We start from the raw sequence: 25,356 nt of genomic DNA, 5'->3' as shown, positions 1-25,356 counted from the left end.
TCTCACAGTTTTTGAAGGTGTTTATATAGGCATAGTTTCTCACAGTGTCTTTGTTTTAATGCCCATAAAATCTGGTGTTTCCTTATCTTTGTCAGAGAAATCCTCTGATTTACTGGTACAGTAACTAATCTAGTGTATTTAAAGGAAAGTTGTTATGAATCTCTTTTATTCTGTCTTAAGTTTTACATCGGGGTAGGATGTTAGGAAGTCCATTTGCAAATGAGGAGGAAGATAGTGCAGATACTACAAGGCCTGCCAATCTGGTTCTTACTTTTCAGAAAAACAAAGTAACTAGACTAAGAAGCTTACTGGTAATTAGTAGCTAATGTGTTTGTAACTATCATGTGCCTTAAAATTTTCATGGTAGGAGAATAAAAAACAAAAATAAATCAACAATGTGTTTTCTGTAATACTGCTCAACATTCTCTCTGTAGTTTAGACTGGTGGGGTTTTGCATTGTATTTACACTGTACTATAAACTGAAACACTTAGAATGGTTTGATTTTACCAGTATGGAGAGGAAAAAAAGGTGGATTATGCTTTTCATGGAACAAATGTTACCGTGACAGAATGTATTATTATTATAGGATCTTTCCATAATGCAGACAAGTAGAATGCTTGTTAGAAACCAGGTATGTAGGATAACAATTTGGTGTGTTTTCAATAAACCATGCCTGGAAAGAATACATGTGCCATTGGTCATCTTTTTGTCATATCAGGTATCTCAAATATTCTTTTGGCTTCACAACAGCGATTTTCTGTGGCAGGGAATTATTCAATACTAGCTCAGGTCAGCACTCTGTGTTAGTAAAAGGTCAGTGGTAATGAGGGCAATTGGAGTATCCTTTAAAATAGTATGCCTGAAAATGTTTGATTTATTGCCATGTGCTGTAGTTGTAACATGAAGTCCTGTAAGGGCCTTGGACTGTAGGTCATGGGTTTTTTTTCCCCTTTTTAATGTACAAGCCTATTTCTCTGAGGAAGATATCTCAATCACTATTCAGAGAACTGCACGTTTGGAACCATGAACCTAACCTGCTGATGTCTTTTCCATTTGAGAAGCTATTTAACCTCTCCCAATCTGGTTGTAAAATTCATGTAAATTTAAAGAGATTTCCTATCTCTGAAATGTCTGCAAGTATTCTTAAAAATATAAGTGCAAAAGAACAGAAAATCTTTACGTTCATCATAGCTACGCGTGAGATTTGATTTCATTGTAGACATGTTATTTTGGAGATGACCCAAACAATTTACATTTGTTACTGTGTTGGGGGGAAAACACCCTATACTAAAAGTCAGTATTTCAAGTAACAGCCAGTTACTGACACATTTTTTGGGGGTAATTCTCCTGAGGACTGCCTCTCTGTGGAACATTCAGCTGTACTGAGTCAGTAGGGGCAACACCTAAACACATCATACTTACTGACACTCGTGGAATGTGACAAAACCCTGTGAGTCTTGATGTGAAAGTTATGCAGGGTCTTAGAGCTCAGGTGAGATTTTCTGTGAGTTAAAGGTTGATGAACCATTGCTGACCACAAGAGTTTGCTCTATGTTAATGCCTGATTGTACCATTCACAGCACTGTAAGGATCTGTTTACTTGTGGATGCTCACTGACAGCATTGGGCAGGTCTTCTTCAGCTCACCTTCCCTCCTTATTTCAGGTGTAATGCATGCATCCCCAGGAATTTTGTCATCTTCAGATTCTGTTTGTGACAGGAGGACCTGTTTTCAAATGTGCTGTGGTAAGATGTGAGCTCCTGAGCTTACCATCTTCCTCCAAAGTACCATCGGTGTTGTACTGAAATGCAAAATCTGATGATTTTCTTTTTCCTCTGGATGCAGTAGTATGATAACAAATAGCAGATGTTGTAGGTAAGATACTGAGCTAAAACAAATATGTTGTTCCTACAACTGACCTTTTATTGCTGTCAAAGTGATTTCATTTTCAGCTTATCACAGGTTGGGCAAATGGAAGCGAGTCCTGCAGGTGAAAGGTTAACCTGGTAACAACAGGCAGGAAATATCACAGCCCTCATCTGGTTCAGGTTTTGTTGACAGTGTCCTGGGGGAACACTGTGTCCTTAATGCTCTCTTCCTCAGTGTCTTACTGTAAAGACCTCTGTATAATTAAAGAGCAATGGTAGAACCTCATTGTGGTACAGGCTGATGGCGGGTGACCTGTTACAGTGGGAAGTACAAACATATAACTGCTATTTTCTCTGGTGGGTAATTTCTTCCGTAAGGATTGCTACATGGGTGCTGTTATGCTCAATTTGGTATTAAAGTAGAAACCAAAAAGAACCACAGCTGGGTTTGACTTCCTCATGAATTCTCCACTTGAATATGGATTTAAAGAATCAGTTCAATATTTCGAAAGACATCCTGACCCTTTGGGGTAACAGAGGTTGCAGCAGAAACCAGGCCTCAATTTAATGTCTTGCCTCAATCACTAAGACAACCTGAGAGCAGCTGTTATTTGCAGAATAAATTAATTAACAGCACTTGGTGACAGGAGTTGTGAGAATTGGTTAATGGCTGTGTGTGTTAGGAGAGTTCTGTCAAGTGGAACTTTTGTGGTTGGTATGCTCACAGCAGTCTTTAAAGACATTTCCAGGTGCACCATTCCACATACTGCTCATCAAGAACAGGCTGTGTCTTCAACAATAGGTTGATATTGCAGGAACACTATGACTTTATTTTACAAAGTAACCCTTCTCCCTGGAATATCTCACGTTTTTAATACTGTGGCTTGAGATCATATTTGCTTAACTGACCAAAAGCCTTTTTCCTAATTGCCAGTCCATCTAATCAGGCATTTTCCTTTTCATCCTTTGTCACCAATAATTACTAGCATTTCAGAAGTGCTGTCAAGCAGAAAAAATGATCCTGGATGTAAAATTTTGTAAATAATCTGATGATGCACTGTTTGTTTTCTTTTTACAGCTTGTCATGTGGGGAGTATCTTTACACTACACAGTGGCTGTTACGTTTGCACACATACTGCACATTCCTTGTCTACTGATGCATTTTCTGAAATATCCAAGCTAACTCTAGAAGATCCCTCCTTCCCTAATTTTCTTGATGGACTCTTAGACAGTTATTTGGGCCTAACTAGCAGTAGGAATATATTTTTTGGATTCTCTGTTGTGAAAGTGCAGAAGCAGTCTATCCCTACGTAGGTACCCATCAGCATGCATCTCTGAGACTTTGGTTTGCTTACCATTATGTGTTCAGCACCCTGGTTTGGCAGGCGTGTCTGTTTAGGTGCAGAAATGAAAGAAGAATCTTTGAATACATGAGCTTAGGTGCACAGAAAAAGAAATTTGGTCGTTTGGAATCACCTGAAAGACTTTGACCCATTGATGTTGAACTGACCCTCAGTGACAAGAGGACCTGCTGATAAGCACATTTACAGAATAAACCACTGACTTGTTTCATAATGTGAAATACCATAGAGGTTTCAGAACTTGGGGCCTGCTCCTTAGCAGAATAAATAAGTTACAAGGAGGTGCTTCTGTATTAACTCAGTAAATCTTGTATCCTTCCCAAGTGTGATAGTGTAAATTATTAAGAAATTCTGATCATGTTGTTTTCTCTTAACCCTGTAAAATTTGCACATTATATGCTGTCTGGGTCACCATGGCTTTCTTGGTCCACTTCTGAACTGTGTCAGGCCCTCCTGTTAATTTTTTTCCTTTTATTCTGTGGGGTACTTTGCTACAGTGTTCATTACTGATGTCCTCAGGATGGATCTTCTGTAGCACCCAGGCCAGGGCAGATACCACTTCAGTAAGGTGAGCTGTAAAAGTCTGATGAAATTGACAAGAGATTACCCCTGATTTTGAACTGTTGAGTGTTTCTGTGGTTGTTCCAAAGCTGGAAATCCCAAGTGCAGTGCAGAATCCGTGGAAGACAGAGGAATTCACCTGTCTTCTCTGCAGTTGTTCAGTTTTTATTCATAAATGCAACCACTGACTCATCATTTAATCACAGCAGGACATAGAAGGAAATGACAGTGGATTTTTTTATTGTTCAGGTGAGTTAAGAAATTTCAGATTTGGTTTTATAAATCTTCTCAAGAATAAACCTTGCCATTCAGTGCTAACTACAACAAACAGGATCACCAAGGTATGCAGGGCCCACCTTGTAAGACCCATTCTCACTAAACATATGCAACACCTACAAGTAAGCAATTTTTCCTGCCTCTCAAATGCACACACTATGTATATACAATATAATAAGGGAATTGAGTAATTGTGCTGAAGGGACAAGTAGTATTTTCTCATGATCTCAGTAATTTTGTCATTTTGGTATTCTGTTAGAAAGATCCTGTTTTTTGTTATGTCTATTGTGTTCATTTTAATAAGCTTCCTTCTTCAATTATCTCTGCATGTGCAGATATAGTATTTTTTCCTTTGTCTAATGCATAATTCTTACATTTTCCCATCACTGTGTAGCTCTTCCTTCTTTCAGTATGTGCCCTTCTCTTCAGCATGGAGATAATTAACATTTGCAGCCATGCAAAAATGCATCTGACATTATTATTATAGGAACCTTCACTGCTTGAAGTGGCATGATAATAACTCAGCATAACCAGGGTTTCTGAAAAGTTCTTTTCTTGCAGCATGCATGCTTTTTTCACACTTGAGAATGATAAAGACTTAATAGCTTTAGAACGTAAGTTTTAAGAAATTGAGTGATTTTTCCCATGTTACCCTAACCTTACCAACTGTGGTTGTTCAAGTTTGAGCTCAAAGTTACAGACCATGTTGTTCAACAGTATGTTGATTACCTTGGGTTTGCTGAATAGCATGAAGCAGTGGAATGGGCCTTCGAGTGGATGCCCTACTTACTCCAAATCTTGGTTCCTATCTGGTAAAAAATGATTCCCATCAGAGCTTGTTTTAATGATAGGCACCGAAATACAAAAAGCAAAATATAAAGCACAGTCAAGTTGACCTGTGTAGTTGCATTTATGTCATTTGAAACAGACTGAGTATGAATGGCTGTCTTCATCCCAAAAACACAGCCTTTTCCATAGCATCCTGCACTTTCATATATTCCAGATGAGATGGGTAGGTACTGCACTGGAAACGGGGATTGTTGCGGATATATTTAACAAATTCGGGAGCTCCTGGGAAGATGATATTGTCAGCCAGAAGAACTGAGCCTTTCCGCAGCAAGCTGCATTCCTAAAAAGAAGAGAAATTGCTTCATGGTGGCTGTTAAGCTGATGCTGGCTTGAATGCAACTTGCTTTGGTATTAACCACGTCATGTTAAAGTACATGCATCAAAAAAATCCATTGATTTGGAAGGAAGGAAGGAAGGAAGGAAGGAAGAAAAGACATAGGAGAAGCTGAACAATTCTCTATCCAGTCCTTTGTTGTCATGTTTAAAATTCTGATTTACTTCTGCTAAAACAATTGGTGGAATGTTAGAGATGCTGATAACGTTGGGTCATTTGGGTTCTGAGATAACAAATCACATGCAGTGGAGGAGTGCAGTTTGCTGCTGGTATCATTTCCAACCACATCTACATGATTAATAGGACGGTTCTGTTTTGGTTTTCATGCCTAAAGTTTGACACCTTTTTTAAATATGGCATTAAAATGTAGTAGCTCTTGAGCTCATCTGAGAGATTGGCTTGTCCTGGTAAAACTCCAAACCCATTAACACAATAAATGAGATGTTCTGAGCTTGTTTTCCTTTCACCTTGTACAGCTTTCTGCTGCTTTGTTCAGGAGCTGGGTGTGAAGCACAATTTGTGCACAAGGAAGATCACTGACAGATTTCCACAAGACTTAATTATCTTGCAATATTCACTTCAGGTTTATCCTTGTTAAACCTACAAACCTGATTTTTACAGGTATTTTTGTCTAGTAGAAATTGCTTACTGGAGATTAGCAGCTCTTTTAGAAGAGGCAGTCTGCAGTTTATCAGGCCAGTTACTATCCTGTGGTAACAGGCACCAGTTGTAGCTGAAACATAGGGTGTTTTTGTTACTCCCAGCATATTAGACAAGTCCTGGTGATGAGTGTGCTGCTGAGGCTGTTTAGTTTACTGCTTGTGTCCCTGATGACTGAACACCAGTCAGCACACAGAAGAGATTTGGCAAACATCCTCTGGCCTGTTTCTATTGTGCAGCTCTCAGAAGCCTGCAAGTGGCAGTGTGTAGTATTTCCCACTGGCACCAGGACCTATTAATATGTTTGTGTCAGTCTTTTCTGGACGTGCATGAAGAGGAATGCTGTCTGGGCCATCCGAGATAGATGATAAAAGTGAGAGTTAGAAAGCTTTTAACATCTGAGAAAGACTGGGGATTTTTTCTTCATCTTTCTCCAATGAATTTTCTAAGTTTTTAAGCAAAGCAACTTTGTCTCACCAATGCACCAGACAAAATCACAGATCTGGAGGTAAATTTTGTTTTGGTTGTGTTGTGAAGGTTAAGTTCTGATAAGGACGCAGCTATCCCCTCCCAGTGGGAAGACCTCAGTTATCATCACACAGCCGGTTTAAAAGAAAACATTCCCTGGATACAAAATAACTGAAGAGAGGAACGATTTCTTCAGCTACTGGTAAATTCAATACTGGCAGTTCATAACACCAAATTTCCTTTCCAAGCAGCTATCAGGAAAACAGGGATGAAACTGAAAAACAGGAGAGCAATGACACTTCCATTCAAATAAGCAGTTCTAGGAAGTTTTATCAGTCTGCAGTGCCAAAGCTAGGAGTGTCTGTGTATGCTGTGTTCGTCAATACAAATGTGAATCTTAGTTGAACACCTGAAAACATCTTTCCATCCATAAGCACTCTAGTATGTAGTTACCTCACTTCCAGTGTTACCTATTAATGCCTACTGCTGTTAGAGCCAACCTGGTAATGCTAATGGCTTTTTTAACATAATTTTTCCACATTCAGGGCTGCAGATAAAAGTTTGGCAGAACTACCCTAGCAAGTGCTAGGGGGCAGTCTACATTCTTCTCAAGGTAGCTTTAAAATCAAATAACTAGGTGTAAAAAAGGCTCCCAGAAAGATGATATCCAGATGTGCTAACAAAATAGTATTTTGTCAGAAGATCCTGCTGGCACCACAATCCTAAGCAGAAAAACATGTACTGAGGAAATCAGAGAGGTAAGTTAGAGCATCAGTATGCAGGTCCTGAGTCTCACCTGCTCCCATGACTGGGATGTTTTTGGATCATGTGTTTCATTTAGAGACCACACAGATATCCAGGGTGCACAGGATCCACTCCCTGTACTCCTCCAGTTGAGATTTCTAATGCAGACCCACTTTTTGTGAAATGAAATGACTCAACAGTATTTGGCAAGTTCTGAGCTGTGTTTTGTGAGATGATGTCCAAGATAAAAGTTTAAGATACTGTCCCCAATACTCATTTTTCAAACAGTTGCTATTTTGGCTGTCATTCATTTTATAGGGGAAGTTAGAATACATGTCTCACAAACATTTAGGCATTTGGTACTTTACTTTTTAAGACTGGAATTGCGTGAACTGACCTGAAGCAGGATGGTATCTGGTGCATATCTGTCTTTCCAGTGGTCCAGGAAGACAAAATCCAGAGTATCCACTTCATATTTTTTCTTCAGCTGGGGGATGATTACCTCTGAAGGGCCTTGTAGGAGTTTTACCTGAAATGCAAATCAATCTGATAAACTGCAAACCATTAAGAACATGACTCTACTTCATTTTAAATTGTGGCTGAACATCAGTGATCCTGCTTATCGTTCAGTATAGCTTCAGATGCACTATTTGGTAGAGTTGGGTCATGTGGACTTTTTTTTTTTTTGACAATTCAATTCACTTATGTTCCAAAATATTTTTCTTCTTTATTATTAAAATAGGATAAAATAGGGGGATAAAAAAAAAAGTGATCTGTAATTTTTGTTGGATAACATGGTTCTTTAGTGGAAAGACAGGAATATTCTGTTGAAGACAATACTTTTATTACTTTTTTTGTTGTATTTCAGTTGAATCATGTACTTCAAAATGAAGCGGAAAATACAAATACGATTCTTTAGAATACATCTGGAAGCTACTGTATATAAAATAGATGTAGCCAGGAAAGGAGGAAGGACAGAGCCTATTGTACCTCCCTTACAAGTTTATAGGTGTAAGTACTGTGAAGCTGGAAGAAGTTGCTGCACACTGATCTGTTAAGCATATTCTGTAAGTGGAAGAAAAAAGTAGTAAGGAAATCTGTCTGATTTATGACTCATGGTTCATCAGGAGATAAAATCAGATGGGGGAAAATGCAATTTTAAATGTCAATATTACTTCAGGTTCTCATCAGGAAGTTTTAAGAAACACCTCTGAAGATCTAATCTTCAAGGTGGGATTTATTTCCAATACTTTTATCATCTCTGTTGAAGTTGTTGGCTAGTTGACAGAGTGACACTTCTTGGGTGTGAATCCTGTGATGTGCTGTACATGTCTGCCTGGGGCTGAGGTGGATTACAGGGATGAATGTATCATATCTGAAGTATGTTCACATGTCCTTTGTGAACATTTGTAAAAGAACAGGCTATGGTTTAAGTTCTCTTGATGCTGGCCTGAACCTTGTTTTTTTATACAGAAAACCGATAGTCTAGCTTTTGGGAGGTAATATTCTGAAGTCCTCAGTTGTACTTCTGTGAGAGATCAGGGATTAGTTAGGCACAGAACTGCATTTAGGATCTGTTGATATAACAGTAAAGGAAAACAAAATGTCTATGAATAAATGTGGGATAGAAATTCTAGAAAGGTTCCTGGTTATCAAGAGGAGGAGTCTGTGGGCAGTCTAGCATTGCAGTATAGCTTGCCATTTTGCAACAGTGGTTGATAATGTTATGAAAAGGACTATGTGTGGTGCTGATACCTTGTGACTATAATAAATGAAGTAACTGACTGAGGAGCCTCTTTCCAGGCCCACGTTCTTATAGTCACCACTTAAACCCATTAATTCTATTTCTGTGAATAAGTTCCCACTCTCTATCTATTGTTTCCCATGGACAAGTGGTATTTACCTTATCTTGTACTCCAGCAAACTCAATCATCTGTTTAGCTATAGCAGCAAACTCGGGGTTGAACTCCACAGTGAGAAGACGAGCACCTGCTTTGAGCAGCCGAGCAATCCTAACTGCTGAGTAGCCGCAGTATGTTCCCAGCTCCAGTGCAACTGAAGGATTGATCTCTTCCACTGTCTTGTCTAGAATTACACCTGAATAAAATGGAAGCAGGTTTTGAAAAAATGGCCACTGGAAGATTCAAAATGCAAACTTTCATTAAAAAAAAAAATCTTAGTTTCACAACATGCTTTTGAGTGAGGAAGTACTTGAGTTAACTGAAGTATTTTTAGTGTTACATGGGAAAAATGCAGTGTGTTTTTCCAGAACTTGTTGCCGAAATTGGAGATATGTGAAATACTAAATCCTGACTCCTGAGTGCGTATTTGTTGCAACTGCTACATGCAGTAGCCTGATACAAAACATCTCAATCTAAACAGCTGTTTTTAAAAGGAAAAAGAAGTCTCGTCATAAGTTGCAAAATATGTGAATTTACTAAATGAATTTGTGGGATGGAAAACAGTCAACTGTAAATTAAAAAAAAGTTGCTATCAGAAAGAAGTGATGGTGTACTGCCACTATACATTCAGACCTTTTGAAAAACTGAATTTGTTTTTTAAAAACTGTCTCCTGTTAGTTACATGGCTAGAAACTAGATAGCTAATCCTAGAAAGTGTCTGAAAGGATCTTACTCTGAGCCACGGACTGCCTGAATGGCAGTTAATGGCAGGGTACACATTTCATTTTCTGATTTCTTTCCTAACTGTAATTTGTTTATGAGTAGTGTGGTGATAATACTTGGATCCTGAAATCACGTGCTCATTCTGAAAATCTTCAGAACTGAAGATACAGTAACTTTGATGGCTCTGATGGAGAAGCCATTTTCTCAGAGCAGAACTGGAGTGAGATATTTAAGAATGTAATCCCAAATAGTTCTGAGAATTCCTACCCAGCCACTGCCTACTGTTCTGTTGCCATAACCACCCTGCCTGGTATGCAGAGGAGCTACTTTCACAAAATGTACCCCTTACTGAGAAGCATTTTTATTACAGTGCTTACAGTTGTACTCTGTAGGTTATGTTAATCCCAGACTCAGCAGATTTTCACTGCAATTCCTCAGTAAGAGGTGTTTTTGTGTCTAACTCACAAGGGAATGTGTTAACATTTTACCATCACAGTTTTTGGAATAAACTGTAATTTTCCTGCAGCTTAGAAAAAGAAATCTTTTGTCCACATAGCTTAGGAGACAAGAACAGGATTATTTACTTGGTCAGTAGCAACAATGTCTGATAGCTACTTTTGTGTATTCTGTGATCTTTTGTGATCTCCCTTCAATTTTATGCTTGCAGATATAAAACTTAGTTTAAAATACTTCCCTCTTTTTTTTCTTTTCTTCCAGATCCAGTATCTTTCAGTTAAGGATATGAAAGTGCTCAGTGTAAGTAATGATGCTTCTACCCTAGATTTCTCCCATCTCTTGTCACCCTCTTCTTACACACTCGCGCACAAAACTACACTTGATTCTTTGACATCCTGGATTACTCACTAGATCCTCCTCCTCTAAGATGTTTACAGAACTACTCTGCTGACCACGAGGCTGTGGTGGGATTTTTCTGTAGCAGAGGGATGTGACTGTGTTGTGTTAGTCCTGAAGGAGCTCCGTGCCGATCCCCGCTTCAATTACCTTTTACATCGCCCACATTCATAGCCCACTCTTTCTCGGAGCAGTATTTATCTATAGTTTCCATCACACTACAGGGGTCCCCTCGGACTGCATTCTGCAACACAAAATTTAAAATCCTCTGTTCTTTGCTCTGATTCATGATGAAATTGGTTATTTTCTCCTTGATTATTTCATGCCAGATCAGGGCAGCTGTGCCATTTGTCCTGATGAGTACCACAAAGAGCAACAAAATGAAAAGCAGAACGAAGACAATGAACAAAAGGACTGAAGAGCTCTCCAGCATCTGGAAAGAAAGAGGAGAAAAAAAAAAGCCCAGAGTTAAGGTGGTCCGTGAGAAGAGCTATAATTTCTTACAAATACTGACCCAAATCATGCACATATTAATCATGTTAAACAGCAGCACACACAGTTTAGTTATGATACTGTATTGAGTTGCTGGAAATCACTCTGTCACTTGGTAATGGATGGTGTTCTGTGGCACTCCCTTTAGAAGCCAATTTTACATGCAGTCAACAAGTAGCTTTATTTAATGCTCTGGTCCCTTCCCCCACACAGCTGCTCAGTCCTTCCTCCAAGCATGCCGCTGCATGAGAAGCCTCTCTGCATTGAATGTGTTCTGACTGGTTTTTAAAGGATTTAAAATCTTAATTAGAGTCTGCATGTGATCTCACTTCACTGATTTCTGAACACTGGGAAACTTCTAAGCTTTAGTAAGAAAATATGAAACTTTTCGCCCTTTAATTTTGAGCCAAGGATCAGCAGACACTGGGCAAAGGTACTATTCTGTTTGAAATCAGTCCCCAGGTCAAGTTACTGGGCACACAGACCTTGCAAGCACTGCCCTGTGTGCACACTCTGCAGAGAAGCTGAGCTGAACGTTTCTGAAGGACTTCATCTGGCTCCTTCACTTCAGAGGCTGCAGCAGAGGGAGCCAGGAGGGGTGGCTCACAGTCGATGTAACCTTTTTCTTACTTAAGAAACTTCTGATGTGAACCAACAATGTGACCCTTTTGAGAACTATATGTATATATTTAATAGCAGAGATGCTGAGTTGCTTTCTCACTGGTTGTAAAAATGTAATTCTAAATCCCTGAAACAGTGAAGAGTCTAGGTTCATGGAGAATTAAAAAAAAAAGTAGTAAAAGGGCATATGCTATTGCTGTGATGGGCCAGCTAAAATTACCTGATGGGTCTGTGCCTGTTCTTCCCCTGATATTCACTGCCAGCTGCAAGTGCCCATGTGTGCACAGCATGGGCAAAGTATGTGTTTCTGTTTGTGAGTTTAGGACATGAGGCTGAACATGAAGCTCAACAGATGGGATTCACATCACCCTGTACAGCTCAAGCAATAAATCCCATCAAAGCCATTTATTGATGGATTTCAGACAAGCCAGTATAAGAGAAGTGGCATTTATTTCCATGCAGGAGCCACGGAACAAAGGATCTGGTGAATGTTCTTTAAGCACTGATTTAGCCTTTCAAACGGTGCCAAACTAAGGACTGTGATTTGCCTGAGGCTTCTCTGCATAAGAAGCTCCTCACACACCCCAAAGCACACCTCATCTCTCAGGACATAGCTTAGAACAACACTGCTGCCCACAAGCAGAAGTTAACTAACAGTTTTACCAGGAGGCAGCACAGGACAGCAAGGTGCAGCAGTGAGCATTAGGATGACTGAATGCCAAGTTCCTTGCTCTTGAAGTCTGATTTCACATTCAAGCACAGGTTAAAAGGATTTAGAAACTATTTTTTAACAATGGCATGCTCACTTAAGTTGTGCTTTTTCTTTAGCTGTTATTTTTAAAACACTCAGCTGTTGTTAGTCTCTGCTTCTATTATGTTTCTTCCAGCTTGCTAAAAATCGTTACAAGCTTCCACTTCCAAATGCATTAATGCAGCAAACCACTACTGCATCAGAACTGCAACATCCTCAAAGAATTTGCCTAAATTGTCCAAGACCAGAAGGTGTTACAGGACTAGCCAAACATTCCCCTAGATATACTTGTTCTCGCTTCCCCTGGAACTGTCTCACAAAAGTCCTAAATGTTATGGGTGGTCAGACCGCTGTTCTGCTGTGGTTTTCAGCACACATACATTACACATGGGAAAAATCCACACCACTGCATTAAATTTTGAGTCACCATGCAGAACGCATTTTGAGTTCAGAAGCTGACTGAGTTGCTATGGAGACGTGCTCAACGTACAATACAGCTGATGTTTGTTCACCCATTTACTTATCTTAGTTGCACTGTGAGTATAATTTGGAGCAGCTGAGGGTGTTTATTTCAGGTAGTCACCAATACTAAAGTTTTCCTTTACAGTGCTTTCCTTGCAAAGACTGACCTGAGATGCTTCCATTCAGGGCTCACCAGCACCATTAGCACACCAACACCTCCCTTCTCAGGCTTTGAGTTTTGCTTCCTAGCTAACAGGAAGGTTCTTTTTCTTAACAGGATCACAAAGACTTGAATGTCAAATTTTCTTTTTTCCCTTCTATGCACTAGCAGTTTTGCTGACCAGCCCTAATTGTGCTGTGCCTTCAAATAGAATTGCTATTCAGGAAGGATAGGGCTACAAAGATAGGAAAGGGTCTAGAGGGCAAGATGCATTAGGAGCAACTAAGATCACTTGGTTTAACACTGTCACTGAAGACATGCTTGAAGGTAAAAACCTGGCCCTTAACGTCCATATTATGATTTAATGAGTTTCCAAGTACATAAGCTAGCACTGCAACCTCTTATGCACATTAGAAACACCCTGATAATGCGATCCATCTGTTTGAAAACTAAAATCAGAAGTGGAAAATAGCAGGCAATATGAAAAATGGTGGAAGGAACAGAAAACTGGATGGATAACATCATGGAAAAGGATGAATAACACTTACAGCTAAATCTATTTTCACAAAGACAGAGTTTAAAAGAAAGAGTATTAAAATTTCACGCCCAGACCTGCCAAACTACTGGCAAGTCTTTCAAGGCACTGGGTTACTTTCTTATGCATCCTAATCTCCCTCATTTCATTGGCTTCATTAAATCAAATCCCAACTTAATCAAGTGGTTCAGTAGCTTTCCTTGCCAACTGTAATCAAACTATTAGCATTTAAATGGGAGTACCTGTTTCACACTACAGAGATTTAAAAGCACACTTTCACATAAAGAAGCATACAGAAATGGCAAGAATTTGCTATTTCAACTTAGCTGCCTATTATAATATATCAGTCATTTCAGTGGCTATGAAACAAGCCTCAGGAGGGTGGCTCAAACCTAGGCATTTATTACTATGGCAATAGTTGTTAAGTTAGAGGATTCCTACCCATGTTACATTACTTCTATAGCATCTCCAATTTCTCTAAAAATATATACGTCATGTGATAGAGCACAAAACAATGCATCCTGCTTTATACCTGAACAATCCTGTACAGCTGACTCCAGACATTTCACCACAGTAAAGGCCTTTCAGTAAAAAAATCTCTTCTACAAAGACATTTGACTACCATTCTCCAACACTGTAATGAGAGTAAACTTTGTGACACCGAGTCAAAGAATTTAGGTTTGAGTCTATTTTTGGCAATAGTTATCTGATCTGACCTTGTGTGAGTTGTCTTACCTACATCTTCACTGCCATAAAAAAGTTAGCATTATTGTAAGTATTGGGAAGCTGAATTAATTTTTATCAGAAAAGTCCTTGCTATGGAAGAACAAAGTGATTTTATCTGTGTTAGACAGATGGATCCATTCCGGGATATGGAGATAACAAATACCTACATGAAACCACTAGTCCTGAGTTTATGAAAAACAAAAACAATGTAGAAACAAAGACTGCTTCAAATACTTTGCGTGATTTCAGCCGCCTTATTCATTAGACCTCTGAGGAGGGAGGATGTTACATTCAACTCTGCCTTAATTTTTCATGCATTTGATCTAACTGCCAAGTGCTGGCTGGTTGTTCAAGAGTTTATTATGAGTCTCCAAGAACCCACACAGTACTTCAACATTCTGATGCTAAGGGGCTTAGAATCTAATTTAGACTTGATTAGCTCACACAACCTGGTGAATGGGAAGCACTTGATAAATGTATACCCTTTCACTTTTTTTTCCACAAAAGAACCTCTCTATCAGTCTGATCATGTTGATGGGAATCAAAATGGATTACAACGGTGGAGTGCCTGGGGACAGCGGGGCCTGAACTCCTTGCTGAGGTGATACTGCTAAGTCTGTAATAACAATTTTCTAGAGGTGTTCTAAAAGGCCATATAAATTAACATTAAACCCTCCAACACACATCTATGTGAAGGATGTATTGTACCCCCTACCTTTAGAAAAAGATTGAAACTTAAAAACTCGGGCTGGAATTATGTCTTTAAGTATCTCATACATTAAAGTACATGGAGGACTTGCCTCCCATTAAGGCCGTATTAGCTGCTTAAGAAGCACTGAGAAAACAGTGCAGAAGAGTTGGCACATTTCTAGGCACACGTGGAAGAACATCTGCTTCCTGCAGGAGGGCAGAGATCTGTGCCATGACTGGGACAAAACTCCTGACTCTCTGTCCTAAGCTCTCTTGACTGAGGCAATCACTGTTTTGTGACATTTTGCTTTTCTTGATCTCTTTCCAGAACACAAGAGGCAGAGTATTTTGATCTGAAAGTTTCAACTAACTTCTGCCAAACATATTGTGTTCTGTTGCTGTAGGGAAAACAACTGAGCAGCTTCATATTTTAGAACTTAAGTAAAAAAACAGTAATCTTTTTACCTCTTATTCTTTCATTATTGTTTACTTGCTTTCAATTGAGTGCAACACTGTGAAGAATAATGACAATATTGCCAAAAGTAAATAGCTTGTTCCTCAGTGGAAACAGTCTGGGCATTAGACATTCAGATTTTCCACTGACATCACAAAAGCAAGCTGAACACATTTTATATGATTTTCACTAGGTATTTCTTGCATGAAATCCAAATTTCCTCTCTTCTTAAGCTTTTCCAAACTACTCCATCTTAGCGACAGCAACTACAAAAAATTCAGACTTCTATAAGTGCAAAATTCTGGCCTTTTTTCTACCCTAGCCCTTTCACCTTCATTTTCCTCCTTCTTAGGTTGAAAGGCAAACAAATACAAGTTTCTTTTTACTCAACAAAAGTAAAAGAACAGAAAAGTAATCGCTGCCTACCAAGGAGCCCCAGCACCTCAGCCTCATTGGAGTATTTAAGTCCATTCTCCCTGCATAGATTTCAATTAGGGTAATTGCTACGCACTTAAAACTTCCTTTGCAGTAACTGTGGTATGAATGATAATCAGTACTGTCACCCAAAGGGAAAGGTTTACATAATGGTTGTGTGGCTGGCCTCACAGACAGGCATCTCTATGCAGCAGGCAGGTCCATGTGGATCTGTAGAACTGTAATTCAGCCTGCCCTGATAAACACTGCACAACTAAATCAAAGCTTGGGGAAAGAGAATTCTTTAAGGATAAGACAGGCACTTTACTTTTCAGGACTGAGACCCTTTCAGGTACCCCTAGGAAGCATTTTTTTCTGCTAGTCCTCACTCCCACTCTAGAATCCTAGATGTGTTTGTACTACTTGCCCAAGTGTTTGAAGCCAGCTGATTAGCACAGCTCAGCTGACCTGCACAATTCCCACCTGGCAGGCAGTGAACCCTGGAAAGTTCAGAGTGCTCTGTCCTGCCCTGTCAGCCTGGGAAAAGTTTTCCAGCTGAGGTTTTCACGTTCCCCAGGGGATTAAACAAGCTCCTTTTGAATGACTCTACCCCCAAAATGGCAGTAGAGAGAAAAGGCTGAAGGAGAAAAGTCTAAACGGTTGCCCTAAGATTCATTACCTGTGACAGACTGCTATCATGCTCTCTCTTTGTATCACAGAGACCAAGGGCTGAACCCCTAGTATCCCAAATCACCACTGTGTGGTCCTGACACACTTCCAAGGTTGCAAGCTAATCTACTGCAAATCTGTCTCTCTCCCAGCACAGCTCTCCACTCTGCACAAGCTGCTCTTTGGGCCAGAGAGAGTGAATGATGGAAACGTGGTAGCAAAGACATTCACCAAAGGCTCTGAATGAACATGAAGGAAATCTCTGCTGAACTGAACATTTATCTCTACGAATATAAACTGCTCCAACAGGCCAGGCAAGGTGGGAACTGCCACAGCACAGCAGGTAACCAGAGTGCTGCGTGGAAAGCAGCAGCCTGATTCAAATCCTCGGGAAATGCCCTCCCCAGAAAAATAGCTGAAGTGGGTGTAGAGTTTCTTATGTTTTAGCTAAACTGCTTTTTGAGAAATCCCTCCTGAAAGTTTTAGCAAAACTGGTTGGATGGCCTTGCACAGTAAGTTTTGGTTTCAACGACCCCTGCCAAAATCATGTTTTTTTCAGAAAATTCCCCATCAGTTCTAATTCCAGTGATCCTGAAGGAATGCTTTAAACATTGGGGACTGGCAGAGATAAAGATGATGGCAGCTCCGGGCTGCTAGGAAGTATTGTTCAACTTGAGTGACAAGTAAATTGTTTGCCGTGTTAATGTGGATAAGCACTTTAGCAAACTAAAGCTGTACATAGGTAATTTTTCCTCTACAGTTAAACACTGCAATGCTGTGCAAACGTAGGAGATTTTGAATCTGAGCCGAGGGCTTTGTTAGAGCAGTCTACGGCTGAGTAAGCAGTAAGCTTATGTGCAGAAATTGTTACAGCTGATTATAAAGATCACCAGTCTGATGTGCAGCTAATAGTGTAAGCAAATCAGAGTTTGTCTTTTAAAAACAGAAAGTAAGGGGTGCCCATAAAGGGCATCAGAGAGATACTCCATAAGCAGCAATAGGGCTAGCAGGCACAAGTACTGCCTGCTGTCATTATATTTCTTCATGGATGTTTTGCTGAAACAAAATTCCTGATTGAAAATGAAAATTCCATGAAATACAGCTGCAGCGCCACGTTTATAAAAGCAGCTATTCATAGTCAATTATGAACAAACTGAAGCTTGACTTGCATTCAGCTTTTTCTCAAGTACAAATGAGTAGCAAATTCTAGCAAACTTACAGCCATAAATTACTCTTCCAATTTAGGCAGGGTTATCTCACCTCCTTCCTTTCAACTATCAAGGTTTGCAATGCAGTAGAAATGCACTACCCACAAGCATGTCCTAGTCCTCCTCTGTGAAAGACAGCTGCCTGACACTGAGTACCAGACAGAACGTGGAAAATGCTGCTTCTTTCATATTCAGTACAGTTTAAAACAGTGGTATTATCTAACAAAACAAATTGTGTCAAGTCTGAGAAATAATATATATATATATATATGTACCTTTCTCAGTGCAGCAGAAGCTGTTCTCTCCAATCTTTTCCTGTGCTGTTCTGATGTGTGCTTTACAGAGTAAGAGTCCACAAGCCCGCAGCACTCAGTCACATTCAATCACATCAGAGGAAGAGCTTATCAGTTCTGTTACACGGACTCTAAAAGGAGCGGCGTCCTTTTTCCCAACTCCTCCTTTCACAGATTTCCGCACTCCTTAAAGGTGCTCAGTGCTCTAATAATCCCAGAGAAAGCTATTATCTGTTCTCGATGACAGGGTTCTGTTACTTAGTTACAGCACAGCCAATGCCGACAGAGGCAGGTATGAGCCAAATCTGCGCTCAGTGGAACTGCGCTGTGCTCAATCAAGCAACTCCAGGAATGAATGTGGCCCAAGGGATTTAAGTATGCACGGCCAGTGCAGAAGTGGTAGAAACAAGACCCAAGCACAGGGGTTAAACAGAGTACTGCTGAAGGGGAGGGGACATACACATAGCAAACTGCTTAACAGCACTTACAGAAGGAAGGGTAATCAAGATAATTAGTACACCTGAATTTCTAGTTGGAAAAATATTCTGCAGTAAACAGCTCTTCTAAAAAGAGACCCATTCAAATAAACTTTGTACTGGGCTTGACTGTCTATATTGTTACCTTTACAGTGGAAACAATACAATCAAGCTGGAAATAAATCAAACCATAAATAAATAAATGACACATAACTAAACCCAGCACTACATGATCAAAGCTCTCCACTGTATTCTCACTACAACTGGGACCAAGTCAGCAAGTCTAGAAATCTTTAAAGAATTCAAATAAAGGGTAATAACGGCAGAAGCTGCAGCTCAAGAATTAAAAACAGGTTTTGTAGTATGAGGACAAAGGTCCTTGAAAGAATTTAGGGGCTACTCCAGAGCATAGAACAGAAGAATAATAGGAAGTGGATGAAGTGAATAGAGATTTATAATGCTAAGAAACAAGTGAGGCTCAAGGTGTTTTTAGTCACCCTAAACAAAACTTAATTAAGACCCTGCAAAATAGCACAGCACCTGGCGTCAATACAGAACAATTTGAAACATCTCTTCCACATATAACAGAGCTACAGATCAACAAATATTTTCTTATAATCCAGACATCAAGCAGAACAAAGAATGAAGAAAGCAACAGTGCTCTGCAGCTCCACCAACAGTACTTTACTGTCTGGCCAAAGCTAGCTTGAAAAACATAACAGGTTGCCTCTGCAAAACCCCTGATGCCACCCACAGTTAATTTTCACTGAGAAGTTCTTTTACTGATGGGCTGTGGTGAAAAAAGCTTAAAGCAGAAAAAATTATTCTGTATACTGACCTAGCCCAGCAATCGTACAGCTTTTTTGGGGAGATGTCTTTAAAATAACTCTAGCTAGTTGCGAACTGGTGAATGGCACAAGCCCATCCTCTGATTTGCAGCATAAATAAGTGCCAAAACTTACCAGACTGAGCAGTGTCCCATGGCAACACTTCTAACGAACTTTTAGCTTTGAGCTGAATAATCTTTTTCAGCCTAGGAGCATGGGTGGAGCAAACGTGCTTCTGCCAGTCCACAACTGTTTACTTGCACAATAAAGTATGCCTGCAAAGTAACCCTTTCTACAGCAGACATTCCATTACATTAGTAAAAATTGTGAATGGACAGAACTGCAAAACTAGACAAAGCTATCAGTTCAGTTAGTTATGCCACACAAATAATGTCCATAATCTGCTTCCAAGCAGCCTTTAACAGAAAGCAGAAATCTTGTCACAGGTCACTACAGGATGATGTTTTCTATAAGAGAATTTTCTTTGATATGCTGTTTGGACATTGGCTTATGCCTTTAATTTACCTTTTTGCCCTAGGCATGGCCAGTACAGAAACTATGAGTTTTGGTAACTTTTTTTGCTAACAGAGTAACAACACTACAAACCCTAGAGTGCATAGCTACACACTATATGACAAACTTCTATAGACCGTAAAAAAATGTACCCTGATATAAATACATTGAAATTAGAGAACTGCAGAGAACTATAAGAATTGTATTATTCTGATGAAATCATGTAGGGGCAAGACTTTTTTAAAAGACAGAATTGGTATCGTAGAACATTAGGATTCCTGACTGACAGGACGTAACTATGAGAAGATGTAGACCCAGACGCAGCGACACATGAATGCAGCAGGTAAGAATAACTGGCTTGCTCAGAGAGACAGAGATGAGCTCAGACCTGTCTGCACAAACCTGCCTGGACTTGCTCATGAACACACTTCACAGCCTCTAAGGGAGGCTATATGGTTGCAATCACATGATGCATTGTGGCAGCATTATTCCCGCGTGCAAAGCATGGAGATAAAGCTTTTCCAGCAAATCCATGCCTGGCATAGCAACAAATGGCATTCCCTTCTTCTAATAACCCTGGCCAAAGATCTTTTTGTAAGCTGAGACAAAAGGTGACAGGGGAGTTAGCACATCACAAGCCCCAGAGATCATGTGAAACACTGAGCGGAAGAAAATTGTTCTGAGCTTGCATTTTCAGAATAGCAGGATGGATTTGCTTTTATGTGCATTTGTTGTTTTCCACAGTCAAATAAGTTGCATGTTTCTCAGCAAGATTAAAAGAGGAATTTTGAGAAAGGAAGCACTGTTGTTGTATGAATCATGAAACTGCCTGGAGATATGCAAAATAAGAAACAACTAACAGAAGAAAGAGGGCCAGAAAAGTTACAGTCTAGAGTGACAGATAGGACAAGCAGTTGGACTATTCTGCTTCTTAAGGAGTTATCACAGACTGAAAAAGCCTCTTGCTTTCAGCAGCTTTATAACTCCTCATAAAAGCTTCAGTGCTCTGTTAATTTTACCACAATTCTGTATTTTCTCCCTATACTTTTTTTGTAATATACACTGAAGCATTTGAATGAAGTCAAGAACTTAAAACTGTATCTCATCCTGCTGTTTCGGTTTTGTTTCTTTTGTTGCTTGCAGTGAATTAGTTGTTTAGGACAAACTATAGATGTAGGACTCTGTGGGGTTAAGGAAGGAGGAAAATGGCAGAGTTGAACCTCAAACAAGAAGTCCTACTCTAAGTAAACTCCTGAAAATAAAAACAGAAAGGTAAAATAGCAACAAAGCTGAAATGTTAAACCAATTTTGTTGGTCTATGCACAAATGCTTCCAGCAGTGGAAGCACTGGAAGCTGAAGGATGTGTTATTTGACACAAAATGTCCTTTGGGGGTACTTAGTATATATCAAAATGCTTAGTTTTCTTTTAGAACATAATTTTAAAGAGCAGTTTACATTATGACCTGAATTAGAGTAACTTTTCTCAGCTTTCTTCTTAATGTATTTGTTTTATATATATATGTACATCTTACATAAAAGAAAAAAAATAGCTAATGAGACATGATACTGTCACATCTTAGCAAAATGCTGGAACCTCTGCAGACTTTGTATGGTCACCTGATCATCACCTTTCTTTCCACTTTAAATTCCCTGCAAATTGATTTGTCCAAACTCTTAAAAGCAGAATCTCAATGAAAGATATCCAGGCTTTTTTATTTTCTTCAAGTACAGTGGAGCTTGAATTCAGGAAACACCAGATTCCTCTTGCCAGGAACCAAACAAACTAAAATTCAACTAAAAATAGTATTGAAAAACCCTTGCTACATGAGTCAGGTAAGAGAGGACATAATTGTGGCAGTTGTGCTTGTTGTTTACCCAGGATCTGTGTCTTCAGACACATCCTCACTTGTCAGCACAAAACCCATGTAAGTTTATTTTCCATTTACGTAGCAATTTGACTTGTGCAAAGGTCCAACCTGGCTTTGGACAAAGTCAGGGGACAGCTAACCACCCCTCCTGTGCCCCCATGTGTTGTGTCTTTTTTGTAGCACTATCATACGGTTCTCTCATTTGCCTGAGGCTACGCCACCATTTCCACATCTCTAACCACGTGCCATGCCTTTCTTCCTCTGCGCTCTCCCTTCCCTGCCAGGACCACATTAACAATAAATGCACCACATCACAAACCAGCAGAGGATAAACAGAAAAAAAAAATGGGGTAAAGGCAATCACAAGATACGGAAAGAAACCAGAAAGTCCTACCTTGCTGTGGAGGCCTCTCAGTTCAAACAGTGCTCCAGTACAATTCACTGACACTACTGTAAATGATTCATTAGTTCACGCCACAAGATGAAGCCTCAGATATAAATTATTTTCTACTCCACCCACTAAAAATGAAAAAAAAGTGGTGACTTTCAAAGATGGTATCTGCAACCTCTCACTTTCTTTCCCAACCTCTAATGTGGGAACATTAAGCAAAAAGAAAACCACTCCAGTGAAAGATGAAAGACAATGCATTTGAGAAGTCCACGTTTCTGTAGTGTTAGGTAGCTGTTTTATCCTGGTTGTCTTCATGTCATGACTTCTTCTTCATGAGGAGCAATTAAAAGAAACCATGGGTAAGCATAACAAAATTTACTTCTTACGAAGAAAAATAGAGAAGTTGAGAAGTTCAAGCTTTTCTTAAAAGAAATTCAAAAACCTTTTTCAAAAACCTTCCAAACCCTTTAACAATTGAACTTGGGATAACGTGTGAGAGCAGAGCAAGAGCATGGAAACGTTATAGTTTCCTGATGGGGAAATCTTTGTCTGTGGAAATCCAGAATGCTTTATCATGATCTGAGATGCAGTCAGAGATGCATGCTGACAGCAGCAAGCATCAGCTATGGATAGCTCTGTTTCTTAGACAACTTATGGATGCTAAGTGGCAGCAGCTGACTCACATCAAGCTAGAAATGAGTGGATGTGATTGGGAAAAGATATACACCTGAAGGAAGCTAGACTCCCACCACCGCTGCGTAGGCTGTGGTTCAGGGAGACTGAGCTCTAAAGCAATGAAAGAAGCAGCTGTGCTAAGATATGACGTGGTTGTTGTACAGGGCACTTGGCCGAGATTCCTTCCTTCAACAGTTTAGAAGCAGTACTCAAAATCTATCAGCGTTCCCTTCCCAAATTTCCTCTGATGCCGCTGCTTTAATCAGCATTAATCAACAGCTGTGCCACACCTGAGGCCTCCCCTTATTAGTAAGGTAAAGCTGCAGGAACACTCCTCCGTAAAAGCTTGCTTGGTGTTAGGGGTGATTTAACTCTACCCTTCGCACATCCAAACCAAACGCTGTGCAATGAGCGCGTGCTCGGCACCGCCCCGCCGGATAGCGGCAAACTGAACAGCAGCCTCAACCCACGTGTGCTTACCTGAAGAGCTTAAGTGATTGCTACGTGAACGCGCTCGAGCTGCCTTTCACGTACAGGTCCGGCAGCGTGCGCTGCACGCGGCTGCGGTGACATTTACCACCGCAAGCAGCAAGAAGCGGCCGCACCCCCTCAGCACCGCGCGTCCTCGCCCCCTCAGGCGCTCAGCCACGCGGCACCGCCGCGCTCCGCTCAGGCGCTGCTCGGCCGCCTCGCAGGGGTCCTGGCGGGCGCGGAAGCCCTTTGCCGTACAGCATGGCGGCGCTGTGGCGGCGGGGAGAGCGCTTCCTGAGGGTGCCGGGGCTGCGCCGTACGGCGCGAGCCCTCTCAGGTACGGGGCGGCCGCCGGGCTCGGGCCGAGCCTCTGCCGTACCTCGCGGGAAGCGGGCCGCCCTCTCCTCCTCCTCCCACCGCGCGGAACTGCGGCGTTTCCCGAAGCGTTGCCGCGAGGCCTGTGGGGGCCCTACGCGAGCTGCCACTGTCCCTCAGCGCCCGGCGTGCAGCGGCTGTCGGAGCCGCGGTCGCGGCGTTCCTGAGGAGAAGGGCCGCAGGTGGCGGCACGAGAGGCGGCCGGGCCTGTGCTAATCCCCTACGTGACAAGGGCTGTCAGCCCTCCCAGCCTGAGTGCCCGCGCGGATCCGCTGCGCGAAGTCCCTGTCCCAGGGCAGCAGGGTGGCTTGGCTGCCTTGCTGCTCTGCTAAAGCCCTTCTGCCCCCGCTGTTAAAAACAAAAAGTGATTCCCCACCTTTGCTTGCACCTCGGTTCTCTTCGGCCGCTCCGAGCCTCTCTGTGGCAACGTGCTGAGCGGCGGGGAGGTGAGCAGTGGAACAGGGCTGCGGGCCCCGCACAGCTGGGGCTTGGTGGCCCCGATAAGGGGGTGGAAAATCACTCGCAGCTGTGTGAGCAGTGCAGGAAGAGCTATTGGGGTTGCTGCACAAAATGTAGTTTTTTTCCACTTGTTTTGGATGGCTTTATTTCCTGTGTTTCGTTCGCAGAGCTGGACTTGTTCCTACAGTGATTTTTTTGTAGAATGCATTGGAACAGTGGAGAAACACAGTACTTTATTAGGAAATCCAAATCAGCAATAATCAGTTGTAAAAAATAGCATTCCTTTTTATATTTGCCTGTAACATACCTCTCCTGTCTTTCCTGCCTGTTTCTTTTCCTTTTTTTCCCACAACCTCTCCACAGGAAAGGACTATGACCTGCTGGTCATTGGTGGTGGATCTGGAGGCCTTGCTTGTGCAAAGGAAGGTTGGTATACCCAGATAATAAAAGCTTTGTGTTAGCTTAGGTGGTATGTATGGAATCTAGGAGAAGCAATACAGAAAACATTAAACAGCTCTAAGATACTGCACACAATCACCTGCATGTTAATCATTAACTCATGTCCATCAAGAGAATCTGAAAATTAATTCACGCCCTCAGGTGTGATGATCTTGTCTGGCTTTCTTGATATTCTTATTAAAAAAACATTTCTTCTGTTGCCTCCAGAAAGTTTCATGTTTATTTCATTGTTTCTCAGTGCTTCTGTGGATGATGCATTTGTCTTTATTATGCTTTTCCTATGTATCAGTTAAAACAGCAGTTCATTCATGCTATTTCTAGGACCTGTCTAACTTCTGTAGAGAATCTTCTGCCTTTTGTAGCATATTACCTCTGTGTGTTCAGTAACCCACAAGGTCCTTAAATATCTAATTTGGCATCAAACTATTGTGTTTATGGACCCTAGTCTGGGCTATTAAGTGCCTTCTGGAGAATATTCTGACCACATCGGCAGCCTGAGCTCTTAGTCTGATGTCCTGAATTAGAATAAACCACCAATTGTCATCTCATGTACTCTTCACCTGTGCTTCTGCTACTAAATATGTATAGGTTTCTGTGTTTCTCAATCCTCTAAATGGGTTTTCCTGCTTTTTGTTTAAAGCTGCTCAGTTTGGGAAGAAAGTGGCTGTTTTGGATTATGTCGAACCTTCTCCACGAGGTATGGAAGAGAAATACTAGCATGGTATTTGGACATGTGTGTGAAACCTGGTTAGGTGAGCAGGCTGATGC

The 25,356-nt window shown here is 40.8% G+C and overlaps 2 protein-coding genes across 8 annotated transcripts in view; one reads left to right on the top strand and one right to left on the bottom strand.

Annotated features, from left to right (window-relative positions):
• Positions 1-4,004: 4,004 nt before the first annotated feature.
• Positions 4,005-24,065, bottom strand: COMT (catechol-O-methyltransferase). Of its 7 annotated transcripts, none has more exons than XM_065739067.1 (5): positions 24,047-24,065; positions 10,749-11,031; positions 9,026-9,219; positions 7,520-7,651; positions 4,005-5,196 (listed from the first exon to the last, which is right to left on the bottom strand). In XM_065739067.1, exons 2-5 carry the CDS (start codon positions 11,029-11,031, stop codon positions 5,017-5,019), a joined length of 789 nt encoding a protein of 262 aa, XP_065595139.1. In that variant the 5' UTR covers positions 24,047-24,065; the 3' UTR covers positions 4,005-5,016. The 7 variants fall into 7 exon arrangements, with proteins under 7 accessions (XP_065595139.1, XP_065595136.1, XP_065595140.1 ...); XM_065739064.1 differs by lacking the exon at positions 24,047-24,065 and adding an exon at positions 23,305-23,370; XM_065739068.1 differs by lacking the exon at positions 24,047-24,065 and adding an exon at positions 23,305-23,370 and having other exon boundaries at positions 10,749-10,842.
• Positions 24,066-24,479: 414 nt separating this feature from the next.
• The window catches only part of TXNRD2 (thioredoxin reductase 2), a 31,397-nt gene continuing 30,520 nt past the window's right edge, over positions 24,480-25,356 (top strand). Inside the window, exons 1-2 of the mRNA XM_065739061.1 lie at positions 24,480-24,555; positions 25,229-25,285. The gene's annotated coding sequence lies outside the window, so the exon portion shown is untranslated. The remainder of the gene's footprint in view (positions 24,556-25,228; positions 25,286-25,356) is intronic.

Source organism: Cyrtonyx montezumae, unplaced genomic scaffold (genome assembly GCF_038088225.1).
Source record: "Cyrtonyx montezumae isolate F1298 unplaced genomic scaffold, pur_monq_1.0 scaffold_23, whole genome shotgun sequence".
In the NCBI taxonomy this organism is placed as follows: Eukaryota; Metazoa; Chordata; class Aves; order Galliformes; family Odontophoridae; genus Cyrtonyx; species Cyrtonyx montezumae.
Note: the sequence above shows the minus strand (reverse complement) of the source record. Positions and strands in the feature narration are given on the sequence as shown.

Bases quoted from the DNA above. Each gene is read 5' to 3' on its own strand.
- COMT (XM_065739067.1), bottom strand. From the start codon at position 11,031: ATGCTGGAGAGCTCTTCAGTCCTTTTGTTCATTGTCTTCGTTCTGCTT. The intron at 9,220-10,748 runs GTAATTGAAGCG...CATTTTATTCAG, and splicing joins GAATGTGGGCGATGTAAAAG to GTGTAATTCTAGACAAGACA. The intron at 5,197-7,519 runs GTCAGTTCACGC...TCTTCTTTTTAG, and splicing joins CAGATACCATCCTGCTTCAG to GAATGCAGCTTGCTGCGGAA.